Here is a 13,840-nt window from a genome sequence, read left to right as displayed (position 1 = left end):
TCATAAAAAAACACGCAAAACATTCATTTAAACTTTAGTACCTAATTAGAAATAATGATACAGAGGTCAACTAATTACATGAGTGAGCCCTCTTTCATTTTAATTTTTTACTCAAAAAGCCTTTTCTGAGTTTTAAAAAATTTCTTAAATGTTTAAAAATAACATTTTACCTTCAGTTGGAGGCAGAGACACAGTCCTATTTTTTTGGCTTCAAATGACGTCACACTTGAGAGGACAGAGACAAATATTCACCCTTCATCCACCCTTCTGGATTGTGTTTTGAATTTCATTAAATTTAACGTAATGTCCACCACAGTTTAAACTCTTTCACCCCCATTTAGCACTGTCTGGGCAGTGCATTGTTGATTGCCAACAATGTACTGTTGGTAGTGGCCCAGTAGTCGGGCTTAGACGTCTGTTTGTGTCTGTAGACTGTTTTGGGTTGGTGTGGGGATCTCTTTTTGAACTATGAGCTGCTGTAGAAGATCTGCATGCTGTGATGCTTCTTTATCAGCAGAGGGAGCTGTTTGGGAAACCAAAGCTGCTCTGTGAGGCATTGAACAATCAAAGAATAAACAGAGCAAGAACCTGAGCAAATGTCTTGAGAGATGGGAAGCTTTGTAAAATGTTTATTAAAAACAGAGTTACATTTGAAAATCACTTCAACCCAATATTTAATTTATAACAACACAAAGATAGCAAATCTTTTCCATCTAAAATGCTGTTGTTTTATAGAAAGATTTTCTCATTTTAAATTTGATGCCAGTAACACATTTCAGCTACTGTGAAGTGCTCAAAAACACCAGGAGAAAAACTTCAAACTAATTTCAATAATTTTCATCCGGTTAGGGAAGTGACTAGGTATAAGAAGGGCAATCTAGAGAGACTGACTCTCAAGAAGGTAAGATGGGGTTTTGTCAGGACAAATGTCTAAACAATAAGGACAAAGCTGAGATGCTGATTCTGGATGCCTGTGAACTTTAGATCCTGTGTTAACAACAGACATGACTCTATAGTGAAAATCTCTGCATGGGCTAACAATTACTTATACTTCTAATTGATTTGCCTCTAACAATGGTTTCCAATTTCCAAAAAAATACACGAGAACGGTAGCTGTCATTCATTGTTAAACATGACATAGAGCCTCTCTAATTACTAATGAAAACAAAACTTTTCAGAAAAGAGGACTTAAGTACAAGACAGCCAAATAATATCTTTAAATCATCACAACAATCAGACGTGTGAAACACTTCTACGAGGTGTATTAATTTTTCAAAGTTTGACCACAGCCATCTGGATTGACTGGAGAGGTGGATGTTTTTACCTATACTGCAGCCAACCACCAGAGGGAGCAGTTTTGTGGCGACCTCACTTAGAGCCATGCAAGATGACCTCCATTTTTTTAACAGTCTATGTTTGTGACTACTAGTCCTCTTTGTTTGATAACTGGACATACATGCATACTATAATGGAAAAGAGAGTTTGAATGATTTGCAAATATCAAAATCTGCTTTAATCTATATATTACAAAGACTCCCTCTCTCAGTGTGCTGTGACATACTTTCTGACCAATTGAGTCAATACAGGATGCTGAAACATAACAACCATAAATGCTGAACACTGCAGCTTTCATTTATCCTCTGTTTTTAGGAATTTAAAATATTATATCACATTGGCAGAAACTGTCACATTTTCTTTTACTTAACATGTTTGTATAAAGTCATTTTGATCACATTTAATGCATGAGTGAGCACATCATTCTGAAAATATTTTTCTCACTTTTAAAAAGTTCCATTTTTTCTTCGTATTAACCAGTGAGACAATTTTTCTTGACTTTCTAATTAAACAGCTTTTATGAATGATCTCTTGGCTGTACCTTCTCTAACTCACCCATCTACCAAACAGCTTGAGCATGATCCACTGCCCCACAGGACACCGGCTTAGTGCTGTCTGCAGGTCACATGTTTGGTTTGAGTCTTCATACTTTGTCTTTGTACCAGCTGATTTGGTTTGTTGTCATGTGACCAGGCAAAGAAGATGGGAAGTCGTGTCAGAAGGTCACGGTGAGGATGACGATCAGGAAGAACGACTGTCGCAGCAACAGGCCGGTATGTTTGTATCTGACGTGACATGGTGCTCAGTCTTGTGATAAATCGTCAAACATGAGTAAAATTGAAAATAATTTTCAGGGCTCATCACAAATGTGAAAAAGTCTTTTTTCAAATTGCTAAATAGTTTCTCTCACTATGATATTGTCAAATGAGGCTGTACAATGCAGGGAGGAAAAGGACTCAAATGTACATCCCATCCTCCAAACTTAACCCTCAAACTTGCATTTAGAAGATGACATTAGATTAGTTTGATATATTAAGGCAACACAAGTGTTGTTGGATAAAAAGACTTACTACATAGAGAGCAATGCATCATCTGCAAAGAGGGACAAATTTCCTGCCTTTTCTTCAGGTCCATTAGGAAGCCACAGAGAGGCCACTGTTTATTGATAATGAAAGAAACATTTACATATTTTACATATTCACAATAGTTGGTCACTCTTCATGTACCTGTACGAGTCACAGGAAAGATCTTATGTTGCAATAAGAATTGCAACATAAGGCAACAAAAGTATTGATGGGTAGAATGGATAACTAAGGGAGAGCAGCGTATCATCTGCATACAGATCAAGTCTAACAGCCGTGTTCAGTACTGACTGTCTGTATCCTGCAGGTCAACATCGTGTCATGTGATGGGAAGTGTCCATCCGCTAGCATCTACAACTACAACATCAACACTTATGCTCGCTTCTGCAAATGCTGCAGGGAGACGGGGCTGCAGCGGCGCTCTGTGCAGCTCTACTGCAGCAGCAATGCAACCTGGGTCAGCTACACAATCCAGGAGCCCACTGACTGCTCCTGCCAGTGGTCCTAAACAAGTACACACAAACACCCAAGCACAATCACACACACACAGTGTCCAGAAACCAAAAGAAGTGAAAGAAAATAAGAAGTAAAAGAAATCAAGTCCAGACCTGCATTATTCTCCCTCTGCAGTCTGTTAGCATTCTGAAAGGTTGATTTAAAAGAAACTAAGATTGGAATTAAAACTGGTTTGTTTGCAAAAATTAATTGTTTAACCTGGAAAGAGAAAAAAATGAAATGAAAACATTTCTCAACAGCACTTGGTTGTTTCAGCATACAATAACAAAATCAGTGTGTTTCATGTTCTAATAATATATAACTGATATTAAAATTGTACAAGAACCCCTTTTGTAAACACACTGCACCCTTTCCCCTCCTCCACTGACCTGCCAGCCTGCAGAGGAAAGAAAATGTTGAGCAAAGAAAAGAATAAGAGGATATTTTTGTGTATAAGTGGGAGTTTGTTTCTCTCGAGTAATCTCACAGTTGTCGTCAAGCTTTTGGAGAGTCGTATTTCACCCTGTACCCCTTATGTTGTGCCCTTTTTTTGTAAATAACTCTGTTTCCTAACTTCAAAATGATTTAAAATATCAAATTTGTAGATCTTTCACTTTTAGAGAGACAGGAATAAGCTGTAAATTTAGTAATTTGCTGTATACTTTTTTTAAATAATCAAACTAGTGAAGCGTATTGGTTGATCTGAATCCAGCTGTATGTGGAGCACTTTATTTATTTATTGGAGTTGATAGAGCACAGACGTTTTGATTCTGTGGATAAAGAGAGGACATGGTGTGGCCCAATAAGAAAACAAACAGACCCAGCAGGATCCAAAATGTTAATCAGGTTTAATATCCAATGACAGAAAACATTGAACGCATGTTTCTCTGTAGACAAAACGTGTTCATGTCAAAGTAACCCGCTCAGATAGTTGAGATATTTGTATCATAAAAATGTACATTTGCATTTTCAATAAATATTCCTTTTGGAAAAACTTAAAAAAAGCTTTTCTGTGACTTTGCTTACCTCAGCAAATAAAATTGTACCCATGGTTGAAAGTCAGGTTGTATTCATATGTTTTAAGTGCAATGTGTCGCTTTTCAAGAGCAATGTTGTCATTCCCTTTATAAGCCAGCTACAGCAATATAGCAGCATCAATAAAACTATCACAACACCTTAGACTGGAAAATCTGTTGACCTAGTTCATCATTTTAGTCCTGACAAAAAGGTGCAAATATTTCATTTATATCCCAGCATTTTTTTGCACATAAATCAATGCCGCCCATGTACTCTGCATGTACAGTCAAACAAAGTCTGTTCTCTATATGTACAGCTAAAAATTTCATTGTAGAGGAAAACATTCAAGATTCATAACACCACAGAGTATATTTTTACCTTGTAAACTGAAATTCTTACTTTGCAGTGCAAAAAGCCAAACAAAAAATAAGCTGGAGGTTTTAAAATGTAAAAACAGGTTTTCCTGACTGTTCCCATGACAACACTTTGAATGTCAAATCTTACAATAATCATAGAAATAAATTAATGTAATAAAAACTAATTAGGAGCTAAATTTGTCAAAGCATGTGGAAAATATTTACAAAACTTTGAATTTTTACAATATGGAACAAAATACAATATTATTTATTTGCACCCATCAGTGCTTCATATAGCAAAAAACATCATAAAAGCTAAGTTGGCCAATTACATCCACAGTTTCTGTCACATGCACCTCCTTCTGATATATCAGCACAAGAAGCAAACAAATGGCTGTTTTTTATTTTTGATCTTGGAACAACTTTCTTCAAATTTTGACGATATCTCAAATTTAGCTGACAAAATCCCTGGGCTCTGCCGAACAACACTTATGCTCTTGTCAACCAGATGTAGTTAACCCTATGATCATTCGATATTTTATTTCATTTTCTGAAACGTGGCTGGAGCTTATCCCAGCTGACATTGGGCAAGAGGTGGGGTACACCTTGGACTGGTTGCCAGTCAGTCACAGGTATGACACATAGAGACAGACAAGACAACCATTCACTCACACACTCACACCTATGGACAATTTAGAGTGACCAATTAACCTGATGAGCATGTTTTTGGACAGTGGGAGGAAGCTGGAGTACGGGGAGAGAACCCACCCATGCTCAGGGAAAAACACACAGAAAAGCCCACTGGCCAAGCTGGGAATCAAACCGGTGACCTTCTTGCTGTGGCGGCTGCAGCGCCAACCGTTTCGCTACTGGTCAGCCATGATCATTGAAAGTAGATAAGAAGAAAGCAGATAATACTATTTGGAACAGTTAGAGTACATATTGTCACATCGGCACTAATATTTAACAAACATAAATAAAAAGAGTAATAAGATCAAGTGTTGATCTGTAAATGCAGGTTTCTCAGCCTCTAACCTTCCCCTTACAGCTGGGTCCTTCATATGCACAATACAAGCAGGACAACTGTCAGGAAGTTTTTTTTTTTTGGTTGGTGTGGGGGTTACAACTCAACCCTGAAGCTATATACTTATTTTTGTCAGCTTTGTCAAGACAGACTCTGTTGTAGATGTGAGAAAACAGCATTTGGGACCATTACAACCATACATAAGCTTTGTAGCTGCATCTTAAATGTCAGAAACTCAGTGTTGGGTTTGAATAAACTATTAAAGCAGATGTGTGAGGGATTCATATTCGGAGGAAAGTAAGACCTGTAAATCTGCTCCATTTCTTGTGGCTCAGACTCCAGATGGATGGCTAATCTTAACACACAGTGGATTAAGTACTGCTGCACATCGGCACGGGCAGACAGGGAAATGATACCGAAGTGTGAACTCACTAAATCCAGGGGTTTCTAGCAGACGTGTTCGCCAGGCCATCAAAGTTACTGCACGCAGGAACTGCCAAGCACTGAGCCAGTGAGAGTACAGGATGCTTTTCATTGTTTTCTGACTGAAAAATAACTTATCAATGACTTTTAGTGCTCCATTCTGGTTTAACACTGGCAGTGTGACTGGTACGGGTTGACAGGTCAGGTGAGGAGATAATGTTTGGAGAAGGGTTACATCAGGTCAGGAGAGTTACAGGAGAGTCAGCATGTGCCAGGGAGCACAAAGCAAACATGAGAATGTGTGATGAAGAGTTGGCTGCTGCTCCTGCAAGCCCGCACTGAGGGAGTGAGAAGGGCACATAGTGATCATCTGATGGGACTGCACGACTGCTGACGTCCGGGCATCTGGACCACAGCCTGAAACACTCTCTGATGTCACTAAATACCAGTATTATACACTGACATGCATGCCTTTTCTGCCTTAGTTGATAAATTTATGCTGTTTCTAGTCCAAAAGTTGAAATCTAGACACGCTGATTCAACAGAAAAACACCTGTCTTATCTCAATCTGACTTCATTCATCAAGAAAAGTAACCCACTTGTTAAGATGGAGGCATGTGGATACCCAGTGTGCAAATGTGAGAAACTTTACACCCAAGAGTTCAACTTCAAAGTTCCTTAATTTGCTGTAAGTCTGACCTGAGACTCAACATTTGTTGTGTGTGCTGGCATAAAGGGGTTTATTGGGTGTTGTTGTGTTGTGGGCGGGGCTGTGAGGGGTGCTGGAGGGTCATCTCGCTTGTGGTAATCCTGCTGGAACAGCTGCACGCTTTATTACCAAACCTCCACTCCTTCAGTGTCCTCACTTCAGAGAGCATATCAAAACAGAGAGCAAAGTTTTTCAAATGAGAAGCAATCCGACAATAAAAAAGGAGATAAAACAGGACAAAGTCTATGAAAAAGAACTCGAGGAAAGATAAAATGATCTGTTGATATTTACTCTGAAGATTAACAGTGACAGATTTTGTGTAATAACAATAAAAACACTGGGATGGTTGAATAAAGTGATGTGACCCTGGTACAAACAGACATTCAGTGGTTTCCATTCAGCGCTGACAGGAAGGGGAATCTATCTGCAGACTCCTGAATCTTTTTCATCAATGCAGAGATTTATGGTCACTAACATGCCCAGCAGGGATGCCACTTAGCGGCTGTCATAACCAACAATTTCTCCTCGGCTCAACTCTGAGCTGTCCAGCTCAGTCCCAGCCAGAGACTGATGCATTGTGGGTAATGGCTCTAAGTGACGTCACTGGCAAGTGGCTGTCAACTTGATAAGTTTGAAGCAGCTGCACACACACACATTTGTTTTTTTTTCAGTGCGAGTGAAACCCTAGTGTGGGGCATGAGAAAGGAGGTGCCACGAACTGGACCAAGAACTGATTTTCATCATTGTTTCAATCTTAACCCCTGTGATCTACTGCTACCTTTCTGCATTTTTACATTTAATTTTCAAAATCTAGCAAACAAATTAAATCATTTTTCATATTTACTGAAAAAACATACATTTTCAATCAGTGTATATCACTTAAAATGGTCTTTTTTTTGTTTTCTGTGTGATTTTCATTGTGGTATCTCTTTGCCTACAGTCACTCTTTTATGATATGAAGACAAAATCAGAGAAATCAAACATTACAGAGTTTTCAACCCTTTGGAAACATTTGAAAGCCAAGTTACATCATCACTGACTGATAATATCATCTTACAGCAGAGCATTTTGAATAAAAAGTCTGCACAGTTGAAGTGACACGTCTTAAAAACGCTGCAGTGTTGAATCTTTGCAGGCCTGCTCTCAGTCTTACAGTACACATGCTGACTGCTGAATATGAGCTCATACTGTAAGCTGATATTTGTTCTGCAGTCACTGACATTCATCATAATGAGGATTCCTGCGGAGGTGCTGATTGCAAGGTTTCACACGTCCTGGATCTGTGTTAGAGAGCGTTACATGTGAGGGATCAGTCGTGTGTCAGAGTCAGAGCTGCAGAAATAGAGCTCATGCAATATCAGACAAACAACAAACAAACAAACAAAACAAAAACTGAACGATTGAAAGAAGACCTGAGATGTAACTGCTAATCTAATGAACACATTTATCTTAATAGTAGATTAATTCCCTAACATTTAGGTGCCACTTGAACAGCAGATGCAGAATAGCTACACCTTATTGCACTGGTTGTGGTTTAATGCCTGAAACAACAACAATCTGTGCATTTCATCCTCTCCCCTCCTACATTTCTCAGCTCTATCAAGCAATGCAGTCAAATAAAGGCAAAACCCCAAACAGTTTAATGTATCTGTAACATCATATTTTATTTGCCAACGTGATTTTTGATCCCTCTAGGCCTGTTGTTCAAAGGTGATCCAATCGGATTTTGGTTATCGAATTGGAATAAATTCTGAAAATGGATTTTTCAAAAGAGAAAGAAGGATTTCAAAATCAGATACAATCACTAAATCTAATCCCAGTTTTAATCTGGACAAAACCTTCAGTTTGTGTTGTTCAAAACTTTTCTGAAATTGATTATCCTGATCCCAACAAGGAGCATGATTTCAAAGTGGATTTCAGGAAGAAAATGTAGTAAAACTTTGAAAACAACATTTGTACAATTAAGTCTTGATTCTTTGGTTTGTACTTGACTTGTTTAACCGTTACTGTAATTAAGTACATAAAGTTAACTTAGGCTACCAATGAAGCCTTCCAGTATAGTAAAGTAAAAACAAAGAGACACTGAAAGAGCAGAAGCACTGAGACTCCTGGCAGAGGAACAAATCAAGCTGAGTAAACTGCAGCAAACCAGAGAAAAACTTCAGACCCACCTTTTAACAGCAGAGTTTAAAAATGCTGGACTCTCCTTCACAGATGAAGATGAACCCTGAACATTTTTTATGTTGCTAACTGTTGGACATTTAGCGTTTAAAAAAAAATAAAAAAAAAATCACAGTATCCACTTTTTATTTCTTTATTTATATTTGTTATTAATTTGTTGCGGCTCAAATGAAGGGTCACTGAAGAAATTAAAAGAATAAGTGGATGTCTATGTTATTTTTGTTTTTTCTCAAAACAAAAAACACCTACATAGACCCCATGTTGGCTCTTTTACCTGCTGTTCTTTACAGAGCTGGTAGCCCACATTTTCTTGAAAATTGTGTATCTGGATCAGAGTGATACAATCCATTGTTGCTTTGAGAAACCGGCACAAAACTGAGACAGATTACCTGATCCTGGATAGCAAGAAATGGGATTTCCTAATCCAGATCATTTTGATCAGGATTAGATTCTTTGAACAACTGGCCCTCTGAGATTTAAGTATGTGTATCATGAGGTTGTGTTTTGCTGTCTTATTTTTATAAATAAATTGTGAAAATACAGAAATACAGACAGAGAATTTTTGACTCAAATATGGATAGAGTGCATTTTGAAAGAGGAAAATTTCCAGGTTTGTTACTGTCACTGTCTTTGAGCACTGGTTATTTTATTACTTTTTCAACACATAAATACCAGTGCTCACTGAAAGCATTTTTCTTTTGTTGTCCAAACAAACTCACTGCAGCTCAGTGTTTTTATTGAACTGCAAAATATCTCAAGAGTCAGCAGTTTCAACTCTTAGATCACCGTCACCCTAACTAAGGCCACTTCTACACCAGTGACCAATCAAAAACAAGCAGGGGCGGGACTAAGCACACTCATTTTTCTATGGAAGACAATTTCCAGGTATACTAAGAGAATATATAATCTGTTGGTTTTAGATTTCTTTTTAAAAATGACTCAAAGGGAGTATGAAGCTCACAGAGCAGTTAAAACATACTAAACATTCTTTTCAAAAGGAAGAGAAAAAAATACAGGACAGCTTTGGAAACCCAGCAACAGCAACAAACTGTTTCCACATCATAAACAACAACAACACAAGCCACTGAGTTTGACCCTATCATGTGGATGAGTCCACATTTGAACCTCTTACTTCCTGTCCAGGTCAGAAGCTCCTAAATCACGTCAGCACCACCATCGCTTCAATCACTGAACCTTTTGTCTGCACGTCTTTGAACAGAACAGCAGCGCCGCTCTGATTTACACCAACAGGATCAGTGAGAAAACATCCCGATGTCAGAGGAGGCTGATGACAAGGACAGATCCTCAGAGACAGAGAGTGAAGGAGAGGGACAGTCATCTGTCCCCTGTGCAGGAAGTGACCTGACGGCTTTGTCACAGCAGGAGCAGATAGAGAGAGCAGGTTGAATTGATTTAACCTTTGACCCCTGAAAGGAGCGAGTACAGAGGTGGATTTGATCTTTTCTCAAGACCAAACAGGGGCTGCAGCATCACACACATCGTTTGGTCTTGAGAACAGATCAGATCCATCTCTGCGCTCACTCCCTTCAGGGGTTAAAGGTCTTCACACTGTAACCTGGGAAATGAAAGAACAAACACATCACAGTCACATTTTATTTTTTTTTTTATAAAAGTACAGAAACATCTGCAACAATGTAAACTGGAGGTATCAAAATATTTGTGTCTTTATTTCTGTTTTCAAAGGTATCAGATGAAAAATCAGTTCAACACCGACCATAAATGTGTCAACGAGACATTTCTGTGGTTTCCCCTAACACTCCATGATTCATCACTCCAGCAGAGTTTCATAACAGAGGGGGAAACTGTGAGAGTTTTCAGGAACAATGACTGAGAATGAGTTTTCTTTTTCTCTTTTTTTTTTTCAGGGCAGTGAGGAGTCACAGTTGAGCGATCACTGATCAGAGCTGGAGTTCAGATCAGAGACAGTAGCAGCTGCTGCAGAGATCACTTTGTGTCTGTCTGTCTGGTCACTTACTGTCAGAGTTTTAGCATGAGTACACTGAAAGAGTGGAGCCCTAATTAGTTTTGTACAAGAGGTTTTAACCGGAAGAGATGTAATTTCTCTGAAGGTAACATGCTATATGCTAATACGTTTAAACGAAGCCAAAGTGCAGTCTGTGTGGGACCTTGTAGAGTGGTTATCTTTATGTTTCTCATCCATATATTCATTGAAGGGGCTGTGAGGAATTTTCTAAGTGATCTTGCAAAGGTCTTCTTTTAGATTTATGCCTTATTGTAATCCACAATGCTACTTCTTAGCTCCCCAATCAGGTCGAACAGGACCAGATTGATTTATGGCACCACATCGGCGGAGAAAGTTTAGAAGTGAGAAGAGACATCTATGTTTTTCTCTACTGAAAACAATTTCTGAGATTGGTTTTGTAGTGATGGTAGACACTGGAGCCTAGCTGTTAGACAGAAAAAGGACAGAAAAGCAGAAGAAAGATAAACAGGAGAGTGATAGAGCACGAGCTAAAGGCTAAAAGGGCTAATTTGTGATAATGTTCATTCCAACCCAAGTGCAGCAGTTGTTCTGCAGTGGTCTGTTCAAACTTGAGAGTCTATGAATAAAATGAAGAGTGAGGTTACGTTAGCTCTGCTTGGTAGATGACTGGCTGTTATTTCACATGTTATCATGAGATGCTACTGCAATCATGGAAGATTACTAACTCCAGGAATCTGTCTGACTCATCTCTTGCTGTAACTTTTACATCTTTTTTTTTAAGCCAAATATAAACCAATCCAGGGACTTTTTCTGGGAGTGACTCTGTTTCTGAAAAATCATTATATAATCACTTTATCAGTTCAACATGGACTGAATGTTTCAATCGTGGTATGATCCTCAGGGTCCCCATGAGGTAAACCTAAGTGGCTTTTGAGGTTATGTGACTCTTTATGTTGAGACTTTTTTTCTTTTATGACCTATTGCTTTAAATACCTTTGTTACCATTCCTTCAGTAACTCTTTTTTTTCAAGCTCCATTGAACTCTTTTGAAAAAAAAAAAAAAAAAGGTTTTACTTCTGTCACGTCACCCCTTTGACTCCTTTGAGTTTATTTGTATAAGTGCTTCTATTCTGCCTTTACAATTAGGTTGTCTGAGGAATAATAACTTATGAAAATAATAATAGTAATCATAAAAATCATATTCTGTTTGTTTATTTGCATTTATTATATTTACATTGTTGACTCATTTGTTGTGCATTAGTGTACAATGAAGATATTTTCTTCTTGGATAAAAACAAGTTCCATATGAACCTGGACTGCTTGAAATATACAGTGAATGTGTGTCTGCGCTGGATATAGTTATCAAAGTCATCAGCATGGTGAATTTTCAGAGATAGTCTGTTGATCTTTTATAAGAACTGAGGGTGCAGAGTATCTGTTGTGTGTGTGTGTGTGTGTGAGTGTGTGTGTGTGTGTGTGTGTGTGTGTGTGTGTATGGGGGGGGATTGGTCAGCAGGCCACTTACTCCCTATTTCAGCTTTAGTCACGGCCATCACAGCGTGTCCACAGGTCATTCACCTTTCTATGAAAGAGGAAGTAGTAACTCACACAGAGCCAGTGGCAGCTTAACTCTGCTGCTGTACACCTGTCAGCCTGCACCTCCACCTTCACCTCCACTGTCACACCACTGACACACATGGCAGCTGCCTGTTAATGTCTGGAACTGCTGGAGATAGAATTAAAGCTACAGTAGTGATGACAAAAACCTTCAGAAATAAAGTCAGAAGAGCAGAATTTAAATGGGTTTGGACATTGTTTCTCGTAACTGTCACTTTATGAGTTTATGAGCCATTAGAATGCACCAGAAAAGCTATTATGCTCATAAAAGAGGTTTCCTTCACACACAAGTTTTGCCTTCAAATCATTCTACACTTTTGTTTATCTTTTGATCTGCAAAAATATCTGTTTTTAGGAATGAGTGATCAGATTAATGTTAACAAAATATATCAGAAACATATGTTTCTCGTTCAGCATCTCCAGCGCTTCATGGTTCAGCCTCCTCTTTGAACTACACCTTAATGAAACAAAAGTGCAAAGAGATTTGACTCAAGTTCCAAGTAACTTAAAAGCTATCAAACAGAGCTTTTACAGAGTAAAGTGATCTGTTTAACTTCGATCTTCTTTGCTTGAGGTTAAAAGGATATAAATAAAAACACAGTTCTAATAAAAAAAACATTTATTTTTTAATGCAAGCCTGTATTGAAAAAAGAAGATGATAAATAAGATAAGCAACATTTTTTTTATCTTATCTTTACAAAAATGTTTCCTCAATGAGCTGTATTAACCTGATACATCTGGATTAACTTGCTAAATGCTGCAAAGTCCTGTACTCATGGTGGATTAAGATAAGATAAGACTCCTTATCTTGTCTTGATGTTGGGTTTCTGCTAATAAAATTGTATTAACATTTACGGGTCTAGACCTGTAAATGTTTTTGTAAAGTCTCTTGAAATAACATTTGTTATGATTTGGCGCTATATAAATAAAGATTGATTGATTGATTGATTGATTGATTGATTGATTGATGAATGTCTCATTGCTGGAAATTAAAAACAAAGCAAAAAAAACAAAATGAAACAAACAAACAAAAAAAGATAATACCAACAACACAAAAACAAACAAACAAAAAAACAAAAACAAAAACAAAGAAACACCCCCCCCCAAATAAATTAATAAATAAAATAAAATAAAATAAAATAAAATAAAATAAAATAAAATAAAATTTTGCAAAATTAACGTTCAAAGTTTTTGTAGGTAACAACATTGCCAGCTTCTAAAAAAAGACACGTTCAGCAATACGGAGCTCACTTTTGGCTTTTAATATGTTTAAATACAATGTTTACCTCTCTGATCAGATAAAAGTATATAAAATATTATAAAGAATACGGTGAGTTTTTTGTTAGGATACTTGATGTGCATCATTTTAGCACTGCGTTTGTCTCATAGTCTGTAAGAAACTTGTGTGCATATACAGTAAACTCTAAGACAGTTTCTATGGGAAATCTGTGTGGAGATGAACATATTTTTGTTTTACTCCCACAGAGAATTTCAAACCAAGGCCCTCAGATCAAGATCTGACCATGGAGGAAAGAAAACTCCGTCCCTAAGTGAGTTTGTTTTGTTGTGTCTGTTCCATTAAAAGCAAAAGTGCTGAGAATCAGGAGCAGCCAAACAACTCATTAAGCAGATGAC

General features: G+C 37.7%; 1 protein-coding gene across 1 annotated transcript in view; it reads left to right on the top strand.

The window, feature by feature from the left end:
• Positions 1–3,825, top strand: part of otog (otogelin) — a 44,205-nt gene extending 40,380 nt beyond the window's left edge. Inside the window, exons 53-54 of the mRNA XM_074666502.1 lie at positions 2,029–2,108; positions 2,725–3,825. Coding sequence (XP_074522603.1) covers positions 2,029–2,108; positions 2,725–2,925 — 281 coding nt within the window. The 3' untranslated portion in view covers positions 2,926–3,825. The remainder of the gene's footprint in view (positions 1–2,028; positions 2,109–2,724) is intronic.
• The last annotated feature ends 10,015 nt before the right edge of the window (positions 3,826–13,840 follow it).

The sequence above is a fragment of the Halichoeres trimaculatus genome, unplaced genomic scaffold (genome assembly GCF_033239565.1).
Source record: "Halichoeres trimaculatus isolate MK-OKI-2021-1 unplaced genomic scaffold, fHalTri1.1 fHalTri1_scaffold_3, whole genome shotgun sequence".
Classification (NCBI taxonomy): domain Eukaryota; kingdom Metazoa; phylum Chordata; class Actinopteri; order Labriformes; family Labridae; genus Halichoeres; species Halichoeres trimaculatus.
This window is presented reverse-complemented; position numbering and strand designations above follow the sequence as displayed.